The 27652-nt window shown below is 40.0% G+C and overlaps 1 protein-coding gene across 2 annotated transcripts in view; it reads right to left on the bottom strand.

Moving 5' to 3' along the window:
• Nucleotides 1-9587: 9587 nt before the first annotated feature.
• Nucleotides 9588-27652, bottom strand: part of kdm5bb (lysine demethylase 5Bb) — a 25631-nt gene continuing 7566 nt past the window's right edge. For both annotated transcript variants that reach the window (XM_085442822.1, XM_085442823.1), the window contains 23 exons: nt 27435-27584; nt 27224-27317; nt 26780-26901; nt 26175-26333; nt 23855-23974; nt 23608-23766; nt 23300-23481; nt 23013-23175; nt 22763-22882; nt 21322-21516; nt 20866-21047; nt 20636-20760; nt 17550-17700; nt 17324-17438; nt 16415-16770; nt 15435-15573; nt 14336-14515; nt 13680-13841; nt 12806-13291; nt 12211-12295; nt 11908-12116; nt 11572-11826; nt 9588-10507 (listed from right to left, as the gene is read on the bottom strand). In XM_085442822.1, the coding sequence (XP_085298948.1) occupies nt 10370-10507; nt 11572-11826; nt 11908-12116; nt 12211-12295; nt 12806-13291; nt 13680-13841; nt 14336-14515; nt 15435-15573; nt 16415-16770; nt 17324-17438; nt 17550-17700; nt 20636-20760; nt 20866-21047; nt 21322-21516; nt 22763-22882; nt 23013-23175; nt 23300-23481; nt 23608-23766; nt 23855-23974; nt 26175-26333; nt 26780-26901; nt 27224-27317; nt 27435-27584 (4047 nt within the window). In that variant the 3' untranslated portion in view covers nt 9588-10369. The remainder of the gene's footprint in view (nt 10508-11571; nt 11827-11907; nt 12117-12210; nt 12296-12805; nt 13292-13679; nt 13842-14335; nt 14516-15434; nt 15574-16414; nt 16771-17323; nt 17439-17549; nt 17701-20635; nt 20761-20865; nt 21048-21321; nt 21517-22762; nt 22883-23012; nt 23176-23299; nt 23482-23607; nt 23767-23854; nt 23975-26174; nt 26334-26779; nt 26902-27223; nt 27318-27434; nt 27585-27652) is intronic.

Genomic DNA, 27652 nt, shown 5'->3' with positions numbered 1-27652 from the left:
CGGTTTTTGTACTTTTGGCAGCCAATCACATGCTGTTATTTGCCTGTTGCCTGAGGGATTCGACTATATAAAGTGGCTGTGTATATAACATGTTTAATGTGACCTTTTAGTGCAGACTCTCTCCTCAGCTAATATACATGTACTTGCAGTATGAACAGGCATCAGATAAGGCAGTGCATATTTAACTTTCGATCACAGCCTCTGATATGATTTTATTTTCTCCAGGAGAGCTGAGCTGGCGCCCACCATGCCTTTCTGTTTGCTTACCTGAGAGGTATGGGTGCAAACAGTGCAGCCATTTTAGCAGGGCTGAGGCCAAAGTCACCACAGACTGAAGTCTGGCCACCTAAGTGGCTAACCAGTGGTGCAGGTGAGGGTGAGGGGGCACAAAAAACTGCAGTTACATCCAGGAAGCACAAGTATTTTTTCTAGCTGAACTTTTTTTATTGGCTGTTGTTCCCATATATAAAAAATGCAGCATTTTCAACAATTCCATTTTTTATTGAAATTGGTTTTTATTAGATTTTTTTCCCAGTCAGACCTCATTAACTTGTATATGACTTCCTCATCGCAGCCTGCATAGACAAACAACCGAAAAACTGATTTTGGGTATACAGCTATAGAGTGCTGCAGGAATGAATCCAAAACCCCGGAAATGAGTTAGCACTTCTTCTACTTCTAGTTCCCTGTGGTAGGCCTGTGGTTTATACAGGCTTAAGACGTTTTCACATATTGTTCCACTGCAGCTATTCCTCAATTCAGACTGTTTAAAATGTGAAAATCTTCTGCAGCTCACACGGACCTTCAGTCACAGCTTCTGCTTTTGTGTGCTTTGGGTGCTCAGTTAGAGAAGAAAGCAATGTGTATGTATCTGTCCATTTACTACTGTCACAGATAGAAAATTAAATATTTCCTTAATGGTTTCACTGATTTATTTTAATCTTTTGATCATTTATTTGGTGAACTTGATACTCCATCAACAGCTTTAAGTCCTTTCTTAAGTTTAGCAATGACGATACATCTGAGTGAGACATTTTTAAACACCATTTCTTTGTTTCATTTGTTCTGTTTCTTTTTATAATGTAAAGATTTCATGAAAACAAACATATTTTATTTTGAAGCAAAGGTCTCATCACCAACTTGCAAACCACGGGTGTCAAATGTAAGATTTTCGAAGTTGGTTTTTTTTTATAGCTTTTTTTTTTAAAGCACCAAAGTATCTAAGTAATAGATAAACAAAGAAATGATGGTAAAGTTCCTCTTTTTTCACTATCTGCAATAGATTTGTTTTTTATTATATGAAGATATTTGAGGAATTCAATGGTTAAACTTCTTTATACTGACAGAAAGAGGAGTTTCACTGGTCTGACCCACTTAAGGTCAAAGTGAGTTGCATGTGGCTAACAATGTAAAATTAGTTTTACATCCCTGTTATAAACCTTTCAGTTCACTCTCCATTTGATTGACCCTAGTAGTGCATTCTATCCTGTCAGTTTATCCTATAAGATTTTAAAAGTTCAAAAGATGTGACTTTTAAATTGGTGTCACTCAAAACACCGAAGATCTAAGACAAACCCAACCTCAGGGAGTCAGAAGCCTGGATAAAGTGCAGGGTTGTGCCGGGAAGGGCGTGCAGGCTAAAATCTGTGACAATTTCCACATGCTGTGGGGACATCTCAGGGAAAAAAGAAGTAGCAAGAATTTCACTCAACTAAAAAAAACAAAAAACAGTAAATTATAGTAATTGGCCTCTTACGGTCCACCAGGGGGCTGTGGACCATACATTGGGAATCACTGCTCTGCAACATAAGCATGTAAAATACTCCAGCTGTGAATTCTGATGCTAGAGGGTGTTTATCAAAAAGTGGCTAGACCTCAGGAGCTGTCGGGGACCTTTAGTGCTGATGATGTTAAAGTCATTTCACCCCTGTGTATTTCATTTACAGCCTGACATTAGCATTTTGGTTCTTGCCATTGATTTACATTTCAATTTGGCGTCGGTTTGTGAAGATAACGTGTAAGCATCACAAACTCTTTGTTTTCTGCAATAATCCAGAAGTCTGTGGAAAAACCAGTTGCTTGTCGAGGAAATCAGGGTGATGTTAGCTTCCATGTTGGACTCCTGCAGGATCCACCCAGGAAAACAAAAATTAGAAACATCAGTTTTTCTGCCACCCTGGTGCTCACACCCTGGCCACACCTGCAAAATATTGTCTTGTCTTGCCACTTCATTTTAGAGCCTTATATCACTTAGGAAGTACCAACAGTTTGAATGTGTATTTTTAAACATTTCAAGCAGTTTATTAATGTATCTGCGGTATTTTTAGAATTTTAAGGGCTCCAAAAGTGATCTGAGTGACTGATCAGTTAGTCTAGACTCAAACAAACAGTTGGTATGATGAAGTTATTCGAGCAATCACGGTCCCCAGAGGATGGAGCCTATCTATTTTTCTGAGCCCTGCCCTCTCCTCTCTCAGCTTCCCAAACATTTCGGACTTCTCCCACTTGAGACAAAGAGACTGGATGTACAAAGAGATGAACAAATGAAAACAATTACCAAGACAAACCAGGAAGACAAAGGCACAAACACGGAGACAAGTTAGCGGGAGCTAGAACAATAATAAAAAAAAGCCAAACAATATCACAAAACTGAAGCTCATCAATAGAATAACCAAAAAAAATTAAAAGCTGGAACCAAAAATCTAATAAAATGATAAAACCTTGGTGGCACAGACACCTGATGTGTTTGTCAGTCTGTTTGTCCTTCACTCGAGAGGTTAGATGCTGCCTTTGTTTGTCACACACACGTAATTACTCTGGGTGTGTCGCATTATTGGGAGTACATATCTAGATATTTCCTTTGTTTGATCATCGACAGCTATATTTGGACATGTCCTTGGTCGCTCGATGTGTTTCTCCCTATATGACAAAGAACCACATGAAAAAGCCAGAAGACGCCCGGCTGGTCACGATCCAGGGCCCGAATGGATCAGATGAGTTGCTCTTACTGCATATCTTCCTCATTACGCTGGCTAAATATGGATTTCATGACAGGCTCATCATCGGATGACTTATGGCTGCAAATATCATTTGATGGGCTGAATGCCGAGAACAGCGTTTCCATGTTGCTCAAGCAGAATGTGCCTTTATTCAAACAAACAAATTAAGGAGTTATTACCACGCTCACAGTCATAAACTGGAGTCATGGAAGTTATAAAGGACAGGCCTAAAATTAGATTGTGACTAAAGTAAACAGAATTACCTTTAAACAACAGCCCCTGGGAGCACTGGCATATTGTCGTTTGAACTCATTAAACACAGACTTAACTGGGAATTACATGTATAATCAGCTTTGCTGCTTTGAGGTTGTACTTTTATGGACTTTGTTGATCACTGTACTCTGACTGATGCGGTGGCCCTGAGGTCCAAAACGACAGCAACAGTAAAAACGTTTCAATTTAAGGACAAGGTAGAGGCAACATTTCTTGTTTTTGGGTGGAGGCAACGTGGCGGCAGGTCAATTTCACTTCCTGCCTAGAAGGCGCAAGAGAGCAAGTATGTCACGAGTCTCCGCCTTCACTCTCTGAGGTGTCAAAAGAGAAGCGCAGGGGACTCCCTGATGCAGAAATATTATGCGGAGACTATAAATAAGCTGATGACTATCAGCTCATCTCTTATTAACACACAGAACAAATGCTTCTGTTTATTGCAGAGAAACGCGTTCTAGAGAAGATGAATAAACTTTTAGATAAATGAAGTATGAAAAAGTTGAAAGTTTAAATAAGTGTCAGGATTCAGGAGAAAGAAAGAGGCCTGTTACACAACAAAAAGCCAGTCTCTGATTGGCTCATTTAAAAAAAACACAAACATCTAAAACAGAAAGTGTGGGCCATACTGGAACATTTCTACATGTATTTATATAAAGAGAAATTCACTTTCTAATAAAGTTTGAAAGAGATTTATGATTAAATATTAAGAAAGCAGAAGTCTTAAAACAAAAGCACACTCTTGGGTTACATGTTATTCTTATTATATTTGACCTTATGTGCAGTTTATATGCTGTCGCTGACAGGAAAATGGGTAAAATGGAGTAATGGCCTTCAGCTGGCAAAAAGAAAGCTTTAAGAAAAAAAGTAGAAGTGGAACAGAAAACTCAAAAATGAACACAATGAAATCAGTGAAAACAAAAAGGAGGAAATGCTGAGTCGTGATCAGCATTTATGTGGCCCACATAAACTCTGACTTTCATTTCAAACTGTCTTTGGGAATATCTGATCCAAAGAAAACCGAATCCACTAAAGTTAAAGGGACCTTTATTGTCATTCAGGACGTACAACCCGGAGGCAGTCATTCTAGCTCATTGTGCAGTAAAGACAAAGGACAGACAATATGCAAATATTTAGCTAACATTAAAAAAGAAAAAGAATAAAAGTTATATAATAATCTAATCCGTAACCCTGAACTCCAGATTACTTACCTGTTCCTCTCTGCTTTGCAGAAAAACTGTCATTTCCCTGGTGGGAGAGAGAGAGAGGTCGAAGAGAGATTGGAGCTCATCGATAGACTTTTTTTTCTCCAAAGGACCTTGTAAATAGAGATTGGAGATTTGTGGCTTCATCCGCATTTTGTAAATAGTTAACTTCCAGGAGCACTGTAAATAAACTGACTGAATCTGAGTACCACGTTTTGAATCCAGTCTGCTTCATTGGTTATGAGAGATGCTTTGAAAAAGGCAAAGATATGACCACACACACACTTGACTCCAGAATGAGAGGTGGGGAGAAAAAAAAAAGAGTGCCTTCTTCATGTGGCCTCAGCTCAAAAACAGTGCATAGGGAGCTTCCTGGAACAGGTTTTCATGCCGAGCAGCTGCATCCAAGCCTTGCATGACTAAACGCAATGCAAAGCTCGCCGCTGCTGGACTATAGAGCTGTGGAGACATCTCTGCTTCTCTGTCTGTCAATCCAGTGGGCGAGTCTGGGTTTGGTGGTTGCCATGAGAACGGTACTTGTTCGACTCCATTGTCCCAAGTGTAAAGTTTGGTGGAGGGGGGGATTATGGTGTGAAAGGAACACCTCAACATGATATGACACCTTTGGGATGAATTTGAGAACACACTCCTAAACTTTGTCTGTGAAGGTTCTCAGTCATCCAGGTCATCGTTGTGGAAAGCCTTCACAGGAGATTTGAAGCTGTAATAGCTGCAAAGGGTGGGCCAACATCATATTAAACTCTATGGATTAAGAATGGGATGTTACTTTCACCTCCTGCATCCTTCAGCAGATTTCCAGATGACAACGAGGCACAAAGTAGAGAAATGAAAAGTGAAAAAGAATGAGACACAGGTGGGAACAATCAGAGAAACAGATGGTAGACACAGACAACGAGGCCAAAACACTGAAAGCAAAACACCAAATAACAGAAAGACATCGCAGAGAGAGGAAGGGAAAAAAAAGAATATAGAAACACGAGAATGGATATCAAAACAGGAACCGAAACTACAACATAAAAAAATAAATAAAAAAAAAATCCCAGGACGTGACAACGAGAGAAAGCTTCTAAGATCTGTGTACAACACAGTGTGAAAAAGGAAGTGAAAATGGTACATTCTAGACTTGTGTTAATTCTTGTGGCTTGTGGGATGTGCTTGGCAGACACTTCAGACTGTTGTGATAAGCAGGTTACAGTTTCCCACAACTGAGCAACAGCAAGAATAAGCTATTGGTACTTGCAGACAAGTATGCAGCTTAAATGTTACGCAGATTTCTAGACACAAAACAGTAAAGCCCAGTAAGTGATAATGTGAAAATTAGTCAAAAATGATCTCAGATCTGTGCAAATCTAAATCAACATTTCACTTTGAGCAACAAAAATAAAATCAAGCATATCAAAATAAAAAATAAATATAAGCCAAACATGTAGTTTATATCACAGCTTTATAACTTTTAACCCATTTGTTTCCGATCTACTTTAGTATCTAAAAATAGTTAAACAAAGGTAAAAACTATTGTGGGTGGTGCCAGAGGGTAGAAGAGTTACAGGAGACGTGCACAGGATCCAGGAAAAAGACTTTCCAAACAGGCAAGTAGAATAACACAGAAACTACAGATAAGTAGGCAAGGACTTCCTAAACAGATTCTAGGCAATGTGGTCTGATTGTCACCATATCGATGGGGACAGTCTCACAGAGAACTGTGGCACCACTTGTCCTTGATATACTCACAGCCTGAGTCTGTGGCAAACAGGTGTGTGAAGGATGACTCACATTGAAGAACTCCGCCCCAGGTTGGAGATTACACAAAGTGCCAGCCCAGCAACTCCGCCTCAGAAATAATTATTAGGGAAGGGTAGAAAAGGGGAGAGAGAAAAGACAAACCAAACCAAACCAATCCTGCTGAACCACATCCATCCATCCATAGATCTGTCTGTCTATCTATCTTCCAACCAACCATTCATCAATATATCCAACCAAACCTCCAATCAACCAATCATCCAACCATCCATCCATTCACATTTCCCTTCCTGAGTAGAAGCTTAGAGGCTAGACTAGACACAACCTCACTAATAACCACCCTTTCTTTGCTCTACTAATGACATGTTTCTATCTTTCAGCTCAATTCTTCTGACAGTTTTGTTGCTTTGGATCCGCCTGATGATGCTTTTTGGATAAATTTGATCTTGGTCCCTCGGAGTGCTGTCTCATTAGAAACTTTCAGTCTGTTTTCCACTATCACAGTGCTGCTTAATAAGCATTGTCCTGCTGGAAGAAGGCTCAGCCAGATCTATAGCTGCTAAACAATGGCTGCAAGCTGATTCAACTGAACAAACCTCTGATGGGCAGATCAAATATCTGAATCCCACTTCACTGGAAGGATACAACTCAGGGAAACCTGACCCCTTAAACAAAGGAGCTAATGTAGTTAGCACTACTAATCTGCTTCAGTTTGACAGTTGGTCTATAAATAGTGCACATCCTTCAATATTCATTCCTTATTTTACATGTCAGGATGTTACTAAATAACTTCCTCAGACTTTATGGTTACTTCCTTTTTGTGCATTTTCAGATCTCTGAATCTCAATGTGTATTTTCTCTCCTCTTATCAATTTTTTTAAAAAAAATCTTTGTTAACACTTTCATTTGTGTCTTTTTTTGCGTGTGCATTTTGTCGCATTATTATTTAGCCTCGTCATTTTTGTAAGACTACTTTGTTTCTCTTAGCTGGTTTTTGGCTCCCCCTTCAGGATAAACCAGTAAAGAGCTTAGGTCACTCTGCGAAAGACACTGATCAGGTGTACCTATTGTGTTTCCCTGTGGCTAAAGCTGCTGTCTTTGTCCCAGCTGCTTCCTGTTAATGAATTCAATTTATCTTCACATAAGGAGCTGCTTCTATCACCAAGCTTCTCCCCCTGCTGTGAGAGGAGGAAATGTCCCCCAAACACAAAGACTTCAGACAGGCGTCGATAGGAAATGCGTGCACAATTATAAAGCAGGGCTTAGGCACATTTCACGTATTTGTTAGTAAGTAGTCTGATAAAATACCTAAAAATAATCATGTCACTGTGCAGGTCCACATGTTTGCTTTGTGCTAGGTCTGGACAAGTATTTATCAGATTTAGAAAGATTACACATAATCTGAAGTATGGACTTTGGAGTATAAAAACAAGTATAAACAGATAGATACTTTTATCAAGGGAATTAATCAGGCTCAAGGACTCTGAAATGATCACATTCATGCCAGTAGTTGGAAAGCTGCTGCCACAATGGTGGCATCTTATAGGGTTTTATAAGTCCTTGCAGCTTTTTCAGCAGTACGTAATTCTGCAAAGATATTTATTTATGTGGAATCTTTAAATTTATTAATTATTGCTAATTTTAGCAAATGACAATAATAATAGATTTAGATATGCTGTTCCTGTATCAGACAATTGGCTGAATGGTAAACACATTCTGAATTTCATTCTGAGTTTAATGGCAGCATCACATTTCAAAAAAGTTAGAACATGGCCATGTTTACCACTGTGTGGCATCCAGTCTTCTTTTAACAACACTGTAAACATCTGGGAACTGAGCTGCTGGACTTTTAAGGGGAAAATAGTCTCAGTCTTGTCTGATAGAGGATTCTAGCAGCTCATTCTACTCTTATACTAAAAAAACAAGCTGTTGTAATAACTAAAATATGAAATATGCAAGGCCTTCCCTGAAAAAGATGTCATCTGGATGTATGTTGCTCTGAAACCTTTCCAGATGTGCAAGCTGCTAATTGCATGGGAACTAATGCACCTCCATACCATCACAGATGCAGGCTTTTGAACTGAGCGCTGATATCAAGCTGGATGGTCCCTCTCCTCTTTAAGGACGTCAGATTTCAAGTTGTCTAACCCCAGAACAGATTTCCACGTTGCTCATTTTAAATGAGCTTTGGCCCAGAGAGAGTTTCTGGATCATATTCACATATGGCTCCTTCTTTGCATCATAGAGCTTTAACCTGCACTGGATGAACCATGTTCACAGACAATGACTTTTGGAAGTGTTCCTGAGCCCATCCAATAATTAAATAACAGAATCATGTCTGTTTTTAATGCAGGGCATGGCTTTTGTCCCTCGCAGACAGAGATTTCTTCAGATTCTCTGAATATTTTGATCATATTTTCATCTATAAATGATGAGCTATTCAAAGTCTTCACAGTTTTACATCGACCAACATTATCCTGAAATTGTTCCACAGTTTTTTTTATTTACATTTTACACAGTTATCCTGATGTTTCTGAAAGTGAGGGTGTAATTTAAAGATTAGCATCCTATTAAATTATTAAACACTGAAAATAACTGAAATTTTATTCTGCGTTACACAGAATGAAAAATTGGGTTCTCAAACTTGTTTTGACAGGCCCGACTTCAAAAGATAAAAATGTTGATCAATTATTGATAATTAAAAGGTTTCAAAATTGAATTTCTGTAAAAATAAAACATAAATATAAGCTCTGTAGATTCAGATTTTATGTTTTCCTCCTGGTTGTCCACACCCCACCATCTCTGTCACCTACCAGTGAGATCGCAGAACCACCGAATGTTATCATTACTGTCAGACAGAAAACTGAAGCAATCTCGCCTGTTTCCGCACTGCGATCATTCAGAACAATATTTTTTTTTGGTAGAGGATTCAGACCCTTTGATAAACAATAAATACTAATAAATAAACAGTAAAAATACTCTAATTTACACTGTTTCTTAAGTAGTGTAACCACAATCCGGAAAATGATATTAAATTATTGACGTCAGCATCTGGTTAGACTCCGTGTTTACGGATCATTCAGGTCTTTATTGTCTGGCTTCAAAGATAAATATAACTGGGGATCATAAATGTTTATTGTAAAATTTGTTTCATGATGAAGTAATAAAAATCAGCATTATCAGGGTTTAATGATTATTACATTTTAAAAATCTGGTTTTTAGAATAGTTAGTCACTGTGATCTCTGATGGGTAAACTTGTATGACCACTGTCTGAACAGCGTATTTAAATCCTGTTTTGGAGGACAGGCAGTGTTTTTTTGTTTTTACTACATTGAAGTGAAAGGACAAGGCATATCCATAGAACAAAAGGGCTTTATTCCACAATATAAACTTGTAACATCTTCAGCTACTCCAGGTCCTTCCTGCTGTTTCCCGTGATGGGTTACAAGGCGAGGATCTGCCCAGCCTAGCAGCCTCTTTTTCCTTTGGCGTGCCGCAGTGTTTCTCCGTAACCCAGACACGTAACCCAGTAGCTTTCTGTACATCACACCATCATCGCTAAAACACAACTCAGCCGAGATCAAAGCCATTTAAGTCGATTCAGACAAAAATTATTGCTCAGATAAATAAAACTATTCTACAAAACAAAAAATGGGAATAATTATATTAAGATGCATGTACTAAACACTGGATTTCAAAGAAAAAAAAAGTCATTTTTTGGGGGGTGAAAACCTCGACTTCTGTCCCCTTAGCTCTGGTTTAACATGCAAGAAAGTTTTAAAGAAGATAATATTAACCCTTGATTAATTCTCTTTACCGGGGGGGAGGGGGGTTCATGGTGTAAGACTCCTTTGCGTCGATGTAACGGGATGCCATGCAGCAGACTTCACATCCTGTGTTTTTCTTTTTTTCATTTAGACAACCACAAACAATTCATAAGAAGGAGGAAATATATATAATATATATATGTAAAAATACAAAAAAATAACTAAACATTATAGTTCTGGACAACATGTCAAAGAGGAGATAGCACCGTTGTTACAAAAGGGTTAGACAGACGGGACGAGGGGGTGAAGAGGGGTACGGGGTCAGTGACCCTCCAGACTGAAGACACGCCTCCCTTCAGAATGACATCTTTACTTTCTTACGCGCCCGTCGTTCAGTGTACACGTGACGCAAATGTAGTCCTCCTTCTCGGCCATTTCTGCCGTAACGCCGACGCACACTTGGTGAAACCACTGATTGCAGCTGCCGTCACACTGGACCCAATTCACCTGCAGAAACACACAAGTCAGTCAACATCACAGCTAAACAACAGGTCTACACTTCCAAAAGCTATATGCTCCACAATGTTCACCAACACCACCTGTGTTTTCATGGAGAGCAGCAAAACAATTTACAAGCTCGACCAAACAAGGTACCACCTATGCCATCAATGGAAAAAATCTAATAAAGATTTAGAGTTAGTCTGCAGTCGGATATTCATTGAAAAATTCAGTTAATCCGGAGGAAAGTTTTAGTTTGCGTTTATCCTGAAAAAATTCCCCTCCGTCCTGTTTATGATAGACCTGTCACACATATTCAATCAAGGGATCAACAGGAGAATCTAACATATATTTAAAGTTAAATGTGTCCTCCAAGAGATGATGGCTATGTTCTACTTCATGATGTTGTTGTTATTTAGTTTGTTTGTCTTACAAAATTGGAAATCCTTCAAACTCAAAGTCACGGGAACAGCATAGCTGGAGGGGGAGGATAGTTTCCACCATCATTACACCACCTCCCTGTGTTTTTTAAAACTCATCCACCTGGAAACTGGAGTTTGAGGTTTGGCCAGTTTGACTGACAGATGTCCCGACACAGCTTTAGCTGATCAACCCTCCTCGGGCTCGACTCTGCTAATTTGAATGCCTGACTTGAATATCTCCGCTGTGGGGGGTGCCTTTTTTTGTTGATCTGACTAATATTAATTCCTGCTGTGAGGTACAGACCCCCTCTGTGACGTTGTTAAGGGGTCACTTTTGGCTCCAAAAATCTCACCCATAACCCGCCAACACATTTATGTGAAGGCTTTATGTTAATAAAATGAAATATTAAAATGTCATTCACCAGAAACCTACAGCACAGAGTTTTTGCACAGGTTTGTCTGGGAGCGCTGGTGTTTGCTGTTCACGATCAATTCTTTAGATAAAAATAAAGATTACAGCTCGTCTTGTTTTTGAAGCAGCAGTTTCCTGACCGGAGATGAGGTCCTCATATGGAAGACAGTAAAGTAACCTTAGCCTGTCCTCTGCAGACTAAATCCATTTATGTGGCTCCTGTCAGAGGTCTTTCTCACCTCATCTCCCTCTGGCAGCTGACACCTCTCTGCTGGACACACAGCCATTTCCTCATCAGAGTCGTCAGACTGGGAGAAGTTGGAGCGCGGGGAGGACGAGGTCGAGGTTTGCCTGCGCTGTGGATTCTTTTTATTCATCTTTTGTCTCTTGTGAGAGTGCTTTTTGTCCTTCGCTCTGCGCTCTCCATCTGAGCTGTCTCTCTCCAGATGCCGCTTCACCTTCTTTTCTGAGCTGCTTGCACCTTTGGCACCATCCTGAAAATAAAATCAGCACGATGAAACTGGCGCTGCAGTGTTCAGGATGTGAAATGGTTCCTTTATTGGTTTGGCTTGTACCTGGTTCAGTGGCAGATTTGTTCCCTGAGAGTTAAACTGCATGTGTTTCTCACAGTCTGTGGGCTCCTCCTGTGGTGGTGACATGCATGGGTTTGTTTGCTGGCTGCTGGCTCTGTCCAATAAGACAAGGTAGAGGCTCTGCACCTCTGGCAAAGACACCTGCAGAAGGAGCCCCTCCACCATCAGCTCTTCCAGGTCCCGACTCAAACCTGCAACATAAACACGCAAAATCTAAAATGTGACAATCTGAAACGACAGAAAAACTGCGAGTCATGTCTTCATGAAGTGGCTCAGGACACTGACCGTGCAGCGGTATGCATCTCTGCTCGGTGTAGAAGACGGTCTGAGCATGGCTTGTCCTATTCCACTCTGGAGTCAAACAAGGAGCCTGTATCAAAACCATCAAACTCCGATGTTAACACACGCAGGTAGGTGATAATAAAAACAACTCTTTAAGCTTTAAAGAGGGCTGGAACTGAGCTCTACATATGAATCAGATTTGTGTCATTTCTGCAGCTTCTAAGACACCTATCATCTTTTTATTACATCTCACAGCACCCTTTAATGGTGCATTTCTCCTCCTTCATTATTTTATTTTATTTTTTTACACCTGCCAGATGATTTATACTAATATACTAATATATCTCCTTCTGTTAGCTCCTTCTGTTTTGTACGAAATGCTTGGAAAAGCTGTAAAAACCTGATCCTGAACCAAAATCTTAAAATGGTTTTGTAAGGGAACTGGTTTATTGTGTCATGTGGAGAAAATCTAACTCTCTGTTGCAGACGTACATTTTCATTTAGCAGAGTTGGGGAGAGAATTGTTCCCCATCATTACCAATTAACATTTGCAAAAAATTAACTGCTTAAAAAGTGGCACAAAGAGATGAGGAGTGACCTGAGTGTTGCTCTGAGGGTTGTCACTGCCTGAAACCCAGCGGGTGAGAGTGGGAGGAGTTCCTGGCCTCTCTTCGAGTTCTGGTAGGTTACATGCCTGTGAAACCTCCTGCGCTCGCTGCTGCCAGTTTACTGTCCTCTCCATCAGATAGTGCAGTGCATCACCCTCCGGAAGGCGCACCCCGATGTGCCGCAGTGATGCCAGCAGAGAGAGGACTTTGCTGAAGGGGGGCTTTTCTGACCGCTGGCACTGCGGACAAAGCCATGGCTGTGTTTTGCAGGGATCTGACGGGTCTCTGACGCACACGCTGTGGAAGGCATCCCTGCAGAGTTCGCACTGTAGCATCGCACCCATGGGCGCCCTCTGACAGAAACACACCCTCAGGTCCATGCAGTCTGCCGTGGGAAGGAGCTTTGACTCATTTGCTGCCCTGAGATTAGAGAAAGCCTCCATCTCCCTCACCCACAGCTCCTCAAGAGTTGCCATCTGTTGAATAAAACATACTCAGTATTTTTCCTGATGAATTTCAGCAGTCAGATCTCTACCGCAGTGATTAAGCAAATAATTACTGTGTTATCATAATATTACAGCGAATGTTTGAATAAAAGTTAGTTTTTTTCTTAAATTGACTGTTATCACCCTGTTCAGCATTGTGCCCCTTATCAAGTTTGACTGCTCAACACACATCCCAAGCACCCTTCTATATGCAGTTAAGCTTTTCCTGCAACAACCTGAAAAGACAAGACTTTCCTTCCGCTCAAAACTACTTCTCGTCATCAGGATCTGACCACCAAAACGTCAAAATCAGGTAACTCAGCAAACTTTATTCTTTTGAAGCACACGTGTCTCAGGGAATAGCTCTTTGAATACTTACTGCAGAGGTAGAATCCGTGGTCTCTGAAAGCGCTTTTTCCACATCGCTGAGCGTATTGAACCTCGAAGTTTTCTTTTTGTTACTTTTAGGTGATTCCTTTCCTTTCTTTGCCTTCCTCTTTGGAGAACCGACGTTTCCAACTTCACATCGGGGACAAAGAACCTGCAGAGAACAAAAGCCTTGTGAGTCTCCTGGACTAACAGGACCTAAAACTAACAACCTCTGCCTTTGACACAGGGATTTTATCTGCACCGAGCCTTAAAATAAAGGAAATTGTGCTCCTGTTTACACTTAACCCTGCATGTTATTATTGTGCCAGACACTACAACGAAGCCTGAATTTGATGGAAATAAATGATTTTCACGTAGAAGTTTGGCAATAGTTTTGGTGACTAACTGTTTTGTCTAATACAGTTTATTGGGTAAGATCCCATAAAAAACATCTTCAAATGTTTTCTTTGTTTCCAGAGAATCCAATACAGTATACATATACAGTATTCAAATTCATTAAACACAAGCTCAACTCTCTCCACACAAAGAGAAGTAGAAACAGGAAGGATCGGACAAGTCAAACATTTTCTGCCTGCCAGGTTTTAACCTCAGCAGATAATATTTCAAAATGTCCTAAAAATCCTTTTAAATCTAATTTAATTTTACCTCCAGCAAGGTGAGGCTTGAGTCTTTCTGAAGGAAAGTTGCTGCTGCTGATTCTTTCCATTCCTGCACTTGTGCCATGAGAGACTCCAGCCTGTCTAAAGGCTCCAGGTGGACTTGAATGGCTTGTCCTCGTAGCACCATGTCAGAGAGGGTGTCCACCATCGGGATGCAGCCGCTGACCTGAATCAAGAAGATTATTTTAGTGTAACACGCTTTTTTTGCCCCACTGATACCCTGAACCAGCTGACCAGTTATGTTGGCCTCGTTTACATTTTACTGGTCCTTAAAAAAACAACTAATAATTTTCATTAAGTTATATACTACTGAATAGCTTAATAGTTATAATAACACAAAGAATTAATTATTCTAAAAAAATATTCTGAAGAATAATTAAAAACTAAAGCCTTCAAATAAAGGAAGTTGTGCTCCTGTTTACACTCAACCCTGCATGTTATTATTGTGCCAGACACTGAAAGGCACGGCAAAACATACAATACGTAAGCCAGCACTTTTTTTCAGTATGCTATATAGTTGCTGTATAAAATAAATCAGCAGAGGATGGGATCAGGCAAAAAGATACAATACATGAGTCGTTTTGGACTTTTCCACTCAGAGATTTCGATTGTAGTTACAGTAATTGTTGACTTTCTTTTCCCCCTGTTTTCACTGCACCGCCTCTTTCCTCTCACTGCGTGTGTGGGTCAGAGTGGAGAGGCTCCAGCCTCAAAATAACTACGACAGCGTCACCTTCACTGCTGCTGTGAAACACGGAGGCTGAATCTAAAAATAGTTTTTACTCACACACCCCTTCACACTTTTTACACCCCAGACGCCTCTATTTTTGGTCACAAATGTGAGTGACACAGTTTCACTGCCTTCCTGCTGTCTTTTATACGCCTCTAAGAACAGCCTCTTTGTTGCAGTAACCTCACGCACTTCCTTTAAACTGGCAATAAGTTACTAACAAGTTTTCATGACAGGAGAACTCTCAATCGTTATAAACACCATCACAATTGTTTTTAAGTCACACCCTATCAAAATAACATATAATAATATCATATTTCCTAATAGTCCAACCATTCTTAAAATTTCTGCTAACCTGAAGCTCCTCAGCTTCTTGCAGCCACTCTTGGGCTTTTCTGATGGTGTCTTTCAGGAGAAGGCAGTTTGGGAGGTAGGCAGGGATGCTAGATGCCTTCTCAGCAGCAGCACTAAGGGTCTCTATGGAGTGTGGTGGTCTGGTGGGTAGAAAAACACAAATGACGCACCATAGGTTGTAAACATTGGCACAATATTTGCATCAGGTCCATGTTATCTATATTATCCATACCAAGAAATGCCATGACACTTCGTTCACAAGCTTTCTAAATATTTATTTTACCACAAACACTTTCAAAAATGTTCTGTACATACAGGTTTTATTGCATAAAATTGCATAAAACATAAAGCTTATGTTATTTTGAAAACCAAACTTATTTACATTAAATAATATTTTAATTGTCAAACATCTGAAATCTTTTTCAAACACTATCTCAAATTCTGTGAAAACCCCAAATTCAAAGCTGCAGTGGACTAAGCATGATGAGGAAACACAAAACTTTTTTTAAAAATACTGATATTTAAGTCCTGATTGGAGATTAGTTTGCCTGATAATGGTGAGAGTAAATGCGCATTCCTGACAGCCATGCCATTAAAAGCTTCTGAAAAGCACTAATGACAGTTAATACTGGACAGCACTGAGTACCAAGGGAATGAGGGCAGAACTAAACATGATGCTCACTTTTTGTTGGTCTTGTTGAATATTCTAGCAGCAGCATTTTGCACTAGCTGTAATTAAAATGAAGCAAAATCAGGAGCACTGACGTAATATTACATTATTCAGTTACAATCAGTGCAAATACCTGGACACAGAGTTAAAGCTAAGAAGCAGAATAACATCTTAGAAATCATCTGGTTTTCTTTTGGATTAAACTCAGAGCATGACAAGCTACCATAATATGTCCTTGTTGCTGTTTTGGAAGCTCCTATCCTGTGGCTATGATGCAAACTTTATCATGGACTAATCGGTGCTGCCCTCACCTGGCTTTAAGAAGACTGCTCGCCTTGTCCTCCCAGTGCTCAGACATAGTGAGCTGCTCCTGAAGTCGTGCCATGGCTTTCTCCACTGACGGATGAGGTGCTAATCCGACTCCCTGGTCGATGAGCCTCCTCATGGTCTCCAGAGTCAGGGTAGCAGGCTGAGCGCTGGCCTGTTGCACCCCCTCCAGCCATCGTGCTTGCTCCAGCCTCACTCTCAGGCGCGGCAGCTCAGGCAGGTCCACGTCGAAGTCGAAGCTGACGTCCAAAAGGCTCTGGATCTCAGCAACACTGGGAAGTTCATCTGCCAGGACCTTCTCGCTGTGCTGCTGGAAGTCTTCAATGCGATTTAAGAGTTCCTGAAGATGGAAAATACAAGAAGTTGAAAAATGTCTTCAAATCAGATCAAGTAGTGCATTTTTATTTATTTAACAGGGAAAGTGCATGTTAGTGGACATTGACGTAAAAAATAAGACGTAAACGTGTAAGATTGTAAGAAAACCACTAATTTACATCTGTAGTCCTCAAGCAGGTCACATCAAACTATGCAATACAGAAAAGACATGTAACACAAAACACATAAAAACACACAAATAAAAACAATACATCACATAAAGTTCAGAAAAAACTGATCACAGATCTAACGTGTTACGCAGAGGTCTACTTTATTGTCATTAATAAGCTATTCCAACATTTACCTCCCTTCACTGACACCACACTTTGTGGTTCACCTGTGAGGCATAAAACTGTCTCATTTAGCAGTGGCCTTAGTGCCAATCACACTGCCATATTTTTAAATACAAGCAACGCAGGACAGAAACTGCACAAATAACAAAAGCTGCACAATGTGACTTAAAATTAAAGAAATGAAATTTTACTTTGGTAAAAGCAAATTTCTTCTCCTCAGTTTACCTTCAACAGGGGCGCCTGAGGGAGACTGCAGGAGAGGTTATACAGCTGCCGCACAAATGAACTCAGCTCCTCCACAGTCAGCTGGCTCCGTGACTTCCCACTTCCACACCGATACCTGTGTCCATGAGTGAAGAAATCACCCTCATTAAGGCGCCATTACTATTCAACAAGAAGAATGTGTGAGAAGTAATGCATAAGCCTGGGTGACATCGCATATTAATGTTACCTGGTCTGCTTCTTGCCATTCAACAGCTGCTGTGCCACAGACGCGCACTTCTCAGCATCTTGTGTGACCAAACGAAGCCGACGCAGCAGGTCGTTGTCAGGGAACAGCTTGGAGTCTGACTCAGCAAGGAGGGTGCGAAAGACTGGCAGGCCTGAGGAGACAAGAGCAGCTTAATCATAGTCTAACACATTTGCAGCTTAAATAACCCAACATGTTGCTGAGCAACTGATGACTTACTGCAGCAACCTCTTTTTTATTGTTTTTGCTGAACATGGCACTGGCGCTGCAAAGAGTAATAAATACTTTTATCTTATAACTTACACCACTATTGACTTAACTGAGTCTTAGGTTAATTGCTTCCAGGAGCTCTTTGAGGAATTACTTTGCTGACAGTGACAATGGAGCGGAGTCATTGGTAGAAGGATTTTAGGATTTCATTTCTTTATTGACTTTATATAGAATCACTTAGTCCAACAGCTTATTATGATTATTGAGTGTGATTCTAATATCTTCTAATCTAATATCAAAAACAGGAACAAAACTCGGGGTACTTCTTTTTGTGTGTTATGTTATACTGGCCCGGGTCTGGACTGCGATGAGGCACTCACGATATAACAGTGATATGTGCTTTGTGTAGCATGAATGACTGGTTAAAAGGTTGGGGCAAGATAGAACAGGAACTCAGCAAAGAGGAAGAAAGGTGAACAAAAGCACCATGAAAGGCAAAAACAAAGGTGGCAGTGAAGCATTTTCATTGTTTTTAGCATATTGACTCACTTCATCATATACAAGTTCTTTGCCTGTTGTGACTTTTGTGTTCTCTGTCCCAAGGGTTTAACTAAAGGACTTATAGCAGCGCAAACAAGCTGCCCCAGAATGAAAGTAAATACCTCTAACACCTGATCCTAGGTCTGCAAACCACTGTATGCACAGGGGACGCCACTAAAGCTCACCTGGTTGAGCTGTAACACATGTCTTGTGTCTTTACTGTGTTGGGTTGTTTTCAGTGTGTCAGCCCCCCCTCACTGTCTTCCCACTACTGTGTACTCTATACTGGACCATCCAATAAAGGCCAAAAACATTCTGAATGCACAGACACTCACACAGGAAATGCTGACCTTGACTCTGAGCTCGAAACACATTATTTCTAATCGCAGTGCAGCTGCAGAGCAACTTAATATTAGAGCAATATATGCAGTGATGACTCCCCACTTGGCCAATAGAAAGGGGGCTGTCAATGTCCAACATCATTCATTCAAGATGTCTCGCCCAGTGTGTGTTTTAACAGTGTGTGCAAACACAGCTTTGTTAGTCAAAATGCAAACGCAGTGGCACACGTTTGTTTTGAGCTTTCTGAAACCAGAAGTGAGCATATTTGGATGAGCAACTGTACGACTGCAATGCACAAACTCAGATATCTTCCAATTGGTACTAAGTAACAGACTAATAAAGTAGTTGGACAAATTTCTATTTACCTGATTAAAATGCTTCAAAAGACACAAACGGCAGTTTTGTTCAGTGACTCCATTTAGCACAGGTGGACTCTAGCAGACTTCAGTTGGCTACAGCTGCCTGGTACACCTACTCAAAACTTCATCTACCAACAGTTTTTAATCACTGGAGAATCCCAAACAGACAATCCCAAACAATTTCCAAACAATTATTTTTTTAAAAAGCTGTAAACATTTATTTTAATTTTTAAGTCTTTTCATTGGTCCTTTTAATGTGGGAGTTTTGGGGGATTGGGGGCAGTTTTGGCTCTTATGCACTGGCTTCTTTTTTCAGCCCTGCTGGTTACCACTTTGATTTGCTACATGTTTCTCCTATTAAAGCGTCTTAATTAAGATAACGAGAAAAAGCCGTAGAGCTCTCATTTGCAAGTTTTGTAAACTATTTTTGCTCTGCTGTCTATAGCTCCCAAGAACAGTGTGACAGCCTCTTCAGTAAACGAAATTTAATTAAACTAGTGGCACTTTTAAAAATAAACGTCAAACAGTTAACACCATGCTGAGGAGTCTAAACAGGAGGTCGATTACACTTCCTACAGAGTGACACTTTTCCCAGTTTGAGCCTAAAATACATGGAGAGGAGGGATGCTGAGGCAGGCAGATGAAGAGGGGATCCTGCTGCTGTGCCATAATAAACAAGAACACCAAACTCACAGTACGCAGACTGCAGCTGGTGGTGGACGCGTCACACGTGACAAACTGTGCAGTTTGTCAAGTGTACAACAGCTGTATTAATTTGATGAGTAGGAAATTTTACGATCTGAAACTGAGGTAGTTAATAAGGTTTGGATACATGTTTGAGTAAAATGAATGGATTTCTCACATCTACTCAGGAAAGCTGACAATCTTCTACTAACAAGGTTTTCATCAGTGCTCTACTTTCTGAGATAAAAGACGAGCAAAATTATATTACTGACTATTTACAGATTGGCAGGCAAAGCAATCCTTTTTAATACGAGTCTTAAACATACATCCATCAACTTTTTTACAATCTTTGCTGGCTTGTTTTCAGCTCAGCACCTGCCCTGTTTTGGTGTAGATGTGTATTTTTCTACTTTTGCAAAACATAGTAGCTACAGAATAAATGAAACCGTCTGCATTTACATGGGCTGTCCATAAACTTCACTTTAACTGTGCCATCGTCTCTTCCAGCAGGTATGAAATCTCCTTGCCAAATGATGACTTGTTTGCTAAACTGAACATAGTGCTTTTGTTTTGGGCTGTAATGATCCATAGCTGTGGCCAGATAACTGAAACGGTTGATGCTAGAATAACCACATTAAATGTGGAAATGGAAAAAGAAAAAGGAGGAGGATGGTAGAGGTGGCTAAAAAGATGATAGAAAGCGAGATTCAGATGCTATTATTACTGCTTACTCAGTCGAGTATAAGCTAATGTTTTAAAATGGAAAGTAGTGCAGTCTTTATTACAGCACCATGGAAGGAGGTTGTCTACTGCAACTTCAAAACATTGGTTTTAAATTTGAATATAGTTTCATTTTCTGAAATTAGGTGCAAGGAAACACTGGTTATTTTACTTAAACACGTGAAACCATCTGTTTGGTCCTTTGCTGCTTACCTTTCTTTTTTTCGAGTTTGGCCTCTAGAGTCTCTGTTACACGGGAGGCCCATTCATCATACAGCTCAGATCGCTGCTTCACAGAATTCATCATCAAAACCAGGTCGTCCAGTGTGTATCTGTAACTGTAGCAGCAAAGCAAAATGATTGATTTTTTTAATAAGATGCACAAATCAGAAGAACCACAGTTTTCTGTAGTTTAATACTAAAAAATAATCAGTGGGACTTACTTCACTGTGTAGTTGGTGACGGGGCAGGAGCAGAGGTTGTTGATGTGGTACAGACAGACCAATACTCCGGGGGTACAGGGACAGGTGAGGGCAGACAGGTAGCAGGTAGTCTTGCACTTGAAACATTGCCGCTCGTCATCCTGGAGGTGATCGTACTTTGCCTCCTGGTGGTGCATCGCTCCCTGAAGGTGTGAGATACCAACAAATGCATTAGGTGATGCAGTGTGTGTTTAAACACAACACCTCTTTGCACTTTTTTAAAACATGTATGCTACTTTCACAGCTGGCCAATAAAGCTTAGTGGCACATTTTTACACATTTCTGCGAGGCCAAAACAAAAAAGCAATTTTAAACTAGTGATATGAAAAATAAACCTGTATTTATTTATTAAAAAATAGTCTACACACTATGCAACTCTGTCATTATGTCTACACGAGTTGTTGAAAGATGCTGTACCATTTTCTTCACTTTCTCTCTCAGCTCCTCCTCTTCTCGGATCATGGCGACCATGTCCTTGTGCACGGCTGAGGCCAGAACCACGCTGAGTGTATCTGCTTTTGTGGCCATGTTGCACACCATCTCATCATGCGAAAACACGTTGTACCGATGCAGCATGCGGTAGTGGTCAACACACTGTCTGCCAAGAGGCATCTGGTAGAAGAGAAAGGAGCAAAAGAAAGTTATGTGTGTAATTGGTGATGGAGCAATAGCAGAAGAGAAATTAGTCAGCAGTAGTTTTGAGTAAGTGTGTAAAGAAGAACAAAAAAATGTCAGCCTAATGTAAATATTTTCAGCTTTTCTTACTCTCCTGTGATACTAAAATGAATTTATTTCAACTTGTGGCTACTTTACAAAAGAAAACTAATTTTAAAAAAGCAACATGATCTTTTTTGGGTGAACAGATATAATATAATTTACTTTTAATATAAACTGCCGCTCCACATTTCTCTCCAGTTCATAGTAACAGCCTTTGCATAACACTATGAAAATACTGGAGGTAATCTAAATACTGATGCATGACCCAATAAAGCAGCTTAAGCTTTATTTATAGTCCTGCACTGAATCCCAAAGAGCCTGTGGCATAGGCTGTTGTTGGTATTTGTGTCTGCTTTTCTCTGCCCTCAGCATGATTTTTTTTCCTACCTGCTTCATGGGAAAATTTCTCACAGAGACTTGAACTAAAGCTACTAAAAGTCTTCTCTGCACATTGCGCTGGTGTTCATGGACTCTACAGCCATCACTGGTGCTTCATTCTCTCTTGCGATTGTCTTTCTTTCTCCTGCATGCTATCATGCCACACAGCCTTCTAGATAGTTTACATATTCTCTAATTCTGTGAGAACTCACTTTACTGAGAGGAAATCCCACAATATGTGATCCTTCTGCACCTATTGCTAACAGGTGCCATTGAATACCATCATGAAGGATTCTACTGTGTTTGTTTGAATTTAGAAACACACCAGTGCTCCTAGTACCATTTTACAGTTTCACCATCGGTGTTTTAACCTGTTAAAGGGATGGGCAGCTTTCAGATTTCACACATTCAGTTAACATGACCTCTGTTTTTATAAGACTTAAAGCAGTTGTTATAACAGTGGTTAAAAATGTGTGTTGCTGTGATGCGTAAATACTTTTCTGGGAAGCTGCAGATCAGGTAAAGTGTAGATTTTATACAGAACTATAAATCAAGCTGTAAAGCAGTACTACTAAAATAAGCTGGCATTTTTTTTGTACTCAATCAATGAAAATCTTTCATACTAAAAATAAAAAAATGACCTTGTTATTCATTCACATCTTCTACTTTCACATAAAATTATATTAGAAAAAGTGTTTTAAATACTTTTTCCAAACAAAAAAGAGATGCTGTTTAGAACAGCGAAAATAAAGGGATTAAATACCCAGTCCACTGTGCAGAAGTTGACCGCCTCAGCGAAGTTGAAGCCCTGATTGAAGCCACTGTGATAAGCTCTAGGAAATGTGATGACAAACTCACCAGCACACTGGTTTGTTCTGTAAATCTGAAGCAAAGTGGAGAGCAGAGAAAATCCTGTGAGAAATAATCAAGTTTTATCTGTATATCCACTTCATAACAGACACTGACTACATATACAGATGTAGACTACACAGGATGTGAAAAAGACTACGAACTGGGACTCCATAGTCCATCAGGGTGTTGGGGTTCATGATAGTGACCAGCTGGTGGAGCAGGTCAGGTTGAGACTCAAAAAGCTCTGGGGCCAGTTTCTTCATAACGTCCTCCAGCTGCTCGGCAGCAAAACCAGGAGCACCATACCAGGTTTTGGGTTCCCCCCTTGAAATGAATAAAATAGAAAAGACTTCACTCCTGCTGGCCAAAAGTGAGGTGCAAATAAAATGTATTTGATTTTAGGAGCTCAAGCAATAATAAACCTATACAAGAAACTTTTTTTGTATACCAGTGCAGGTAATTGATGGAGTAGCTCCAGTGATCCTCGATGTGCCAGCAGAAAGAGGAGAAGCACATGCCAACATAAAGCCACGGCAGCGTCATCCCACAGATGTCAGCTGTTACATGAGTCAGTACAGACGGGTTCATCATCGCCAGGTTGTTGAGGTTCCAGCCACATTTGAGGTATTTCTGCGTGGGGAACGGCATACCCAGGTCAATAGCAGGAATTACAGTGCAATGCTTGTACTTCTTAGTTTACAAAACATGATTCAACAGATGTATGCAAGGTTTTATATTGCTTATTTAGACATTTACCTCATCTGCTGGAGAAACCTTAAATTTTCCATTTGGAATAGGGAATCCACTCCCAAACTCCTTCGAGGCGATATCTGCTCCATACTCTACAGTAACGTCCTCATCAATGGCTCCAACCAAACGCCAAAACTCTTTCTCTACCAGCTCTGTGGGCACCATCTGTAACAAAGAAGTGAGAGGTAATTGAATTTAAAATACTCAGACTGACATAGAGCAGTATGTTTATGTTTGGACCATATCTACTTACATGAACTGGCATGTTGAAGTAATCAGATTTAAAGGCATCTGCCATTTGGCCAAATGCACGCAGGGAATAGTCTCTGTATGCCTGTTCAAACCCGAACGCCTCATGAGGCTTGTTGCATTCCTGTGGGCAAATTTAAAAAAGCCTTTCAAAGATATTGACACGGTTAGCTTTTGTGTGTGTGGTTTTTAATTTATACACAATTATTTATGGAATTATGATGCCAAAAACCTATTCTATAACTACATAATTAAAAACATATAGGTAAAACTCTGAGAATTCTGAAATTGAATCTGTGGGAGAATGAATGAACTTCCAGGAGGTAAAAAAACGATCTTGGAGAAAAAGTGAGCAAACCTTTTAAAGCATTTTTTTTTTTAAAGCAGTTCTCTTTCAAACCTCACTCGGTATCTCACTATTGAAAGTGGCCTCTGGCATGACCAATCAAGCAAGCTCCACTATTACCATGTCTGTCCAAAAACGACTAATTACGTCAACAACACAGGGTCCCCGAAACCCTTAGATCAATAGTGTTGGAGCCTGAACATAGAAGCCTGTCTCCTAGAGTCTGCAGTCTAGAGAGCCAAATTGGCAGCTTCAAAGACTCAGAACTTTCAGCAACAGTAGAGGAAAGTGAAAGCTGCAGATGAGCAATGGGGCACAGGTGGAAGCATCCCCACTTGGTTTCAGATTTGATATTTCACTCAGTGGTAAAGGGATTCAAGGGTGGCACTCAGGTTGCAGACTGTTATAATGCCAACACCTGAGGAGATCGATCTCCAACCTTCAGCACATACACATCTTAAAAGCCATTTCCAACTTGATTGGGTGTTTTATTATTTTAATTTTCCTCTTGCTCTGACATTTTGACAAACTTCACACTACACTTACAACTGACACCTGGAGAGATGATGCGACCATGAACAGTCTAGGCCAGATTTAAACAGCCATTAACTTCAAAGGCAACAAAACATTGGAGTAACTGCAATTTAGAGGTACTGTCACCTGTACGTTATCACTGAAACTCACTTACTATGTACACTGCTGCAGCTGTTATATATCTAAAACTCAAACTAAACACCATTTTATATCAGTGAAGCAGCAGGTTATATGAGTCAGCCCCCAGCAGAGCATCCTGCCTGAGGTCTCCTCTGAGTATCAGATGCTTAATGGTGTAAGCAGTGTTTCAAAATTAGATAACAAAGAATTAAAAATATTTTTTATATTTCTTTGGCACCCCTCTGGTGGCCTGTGGTAAAAGCCAGCCCTGCCTCCTAAAGGTGTGACGTTCACACATGATTTCTTTTTCTGATTTCCACCCAGAAGACTGTTCAGTTCCACCATATTTTGGCTCTGATTTGGCATTAAAAATACATGGGTGTATTTAGAAGGTCCATACTAAAGTAAAGAGTGGCAAAGAGAAGTGAAATCAAATTATTCTGAGCTTTGCAGGTAGCAAAAGTCTGCCAGACATTAGAGCTGGCTCCCGGAAGGAGAACCTTTAAAACCGACCCTGGGAATACACTGGCTGCACCGGAGTCGTGTTCTTTTTGCGATTTGGCTATGGGAGCTGTTTGAGCCCACTCACTCCTTACATTGCTTAAACTAAGAGAAGTTATACAACTTTTTTGAGCTGTTAATTCTGCTATACAAGCCAGTAAAAGCCCAAAACAAAATACAGATGTAGAACTACGCATTTTAGTTCCCTTTTAATGTTAGCGTTAAGCTATACAGACTTTGAGTAACAGTTTAAGATAACCATACCTAAGAAACTTTCAATTGTAGTTACAGTATTAGTGTAGTTTTGTAACACATTTTCATTAGTGATGAGAGATTCTTGTATTTAGTGCAGTTACACTTGTTGCAGAACAAGTGACACTGATCTTACTTCTTATTTGTTGTACTGTAACCCAACCCAGTACTGTTTTTCTAAGCCAAACAAACAGATAGCAAAAGTGAAAGTAAACTACAGGATCACAGTCTTTACGTCACTGATAACATACCTGCTTATATGTTCTTTTAAAAACAAACACTATAAAACCTGGCAACAGCTTAAAAAACAAATACATTTACAATAAACAAAAGTAAACAATAATGTTTATAGATGGACTACACAGTATTTATGCACTACTTAGAAGCTTTATAAACATCCATTCCACCTTATAGATGTTATAGATGGTTTACAAAGAATTATTAAGTAATAATTAATATTATTTAGTATTTTTTCAATATTTGCTAACAGTGAAAAACTATTTAGCTCATTTTTCTATGTATTAACGATAGTAATTATAAAGTGTTACCAGACTGTGCTGTTTAATCTCACCTGAGCCAGACACTTGGGGCACCTCCAGTCTCCTCTGGGAACGTCGTGCAGAGGAGGGATCAAACAGAAGGTGTGGTAGCTGTCGTCACAGCCATCACACAGCAACAGGCGGTCTTCATCTCCCCCACTGCCACACACCAGACAAACAACCAGATCCACCTGGGCAATAACAACAGGAGCAGTTTGTAGTGAGACGAAAATAAACAGATAGAAATGAGAAACATTTTTTACATAGACTGAAATCTACCAGAACTCAGTATATTTATTACAAAAATGAAGAATTTTAACATGCATGTTAAAAATATACTTTGAAATGCTGTCAGTTTTAAAGGATCAGTTATGGTGCATGATATTTTAAACCTCATTTTTTCTCTTCTTACATTACTTCTGCCTTCTTTTCTTGTGCTATTGTATCTTTTAGTTTATGTAATTACATTCAGCATTAAAATGTCACATTTTTTTTGTTATGTGTTATTTGTGCTCTTCAAAAAATGATACATATTTAATGGACAAAGGAAGCAACTTAGTCAAATGACAAAAACTTAGGGTGGATTTCTCATCATGTTGCATTAAACTAAACACACACTCTTTTGGTGTCTACTTACTGGACTTGGAGGAACTGGAGGCATGACTTTCTTATACCGTGACTTGGGAACTTTGTCAGCTTCAAATATTAGTTCCTTGGTTTCAACTGGTTCCTGTTTCACCAGAATTGGAATCTCTTTCTCTGCAAGGCCACAAGAAACGTTACTATGACCAAGAAGAGGATTATCCTTTACAGGAAATGTTTAAAAATACATGGACTCCATATTTGGTATTTTTAAGTTACTATAGAAATATTATTTTCTTGGCTAAAGGAGGATTTGTAACTACTGAATATATGTTTAATTACCATTCATTTCTGCTTATCGCTACTTAACACTCTTCTTACAACATTCATACATGTTTATTAATGCTTAATGATTCCAAACAAAGTGTGTTGAAGTGTTTGCATTAATGTTGTGAATATCAACAGAATAACTGTTTTCGCTCTGGGGTGTGGGTCTAACCTGGTTCTGTCTTGACAACAAAAGACCCCATCCTCCGCCTCAGGTTTGGCTTGCTATCACCGGGCTCACCTGGTTCAGTCTTCACACAGACAGCCTACAGACAAAGTGAGAACTGAAACGTCAAACTACGAGATTCTTCAAATAACTGTTGAATAGTGAAGCTTGTACTGATGGTTTCAGGGCAGTTTTAGTCAGGCTTTGTGGCTCCCACCTCACACTTCATGCGCTTGGCTCTGCGAGCACTTGGACAAGCATCAGGTATCTGGACAGGTGTCCTCTGAGCCTGGTCCTGCAGCTTCTGCTCCTTGATGTCTGTGCCCTCCTCTGCACTGTCGACCGGCTGGACAGGCTTCTGAACACACTGAAAGAGCCAGCGAGGGAGAACTATATCACAAAGGCTATTAGAAAGAACCTATGCGACTAACTGGA

Source organism: Copadichromis virginalis, linkage group LG20, assembly GCF_057382275.1.
Source record: "Copadichromis virginalis isolate Kocher_CV1m ecotype Utaka linkage group LG20, C_Virginalis_male_GT1.1, whole genome shotgun sequence".
In the NCBI taxonomy this organism is placed as follows: Eukaryota; Metazoa; Chordata; class Actinopteri; order Cichliformes; family Cichlidae; genus Copadichromis; species Copadichromis virginalis.
This window is presented reverse-complemented; position numbering and strand designations above follow the sequence as displayed.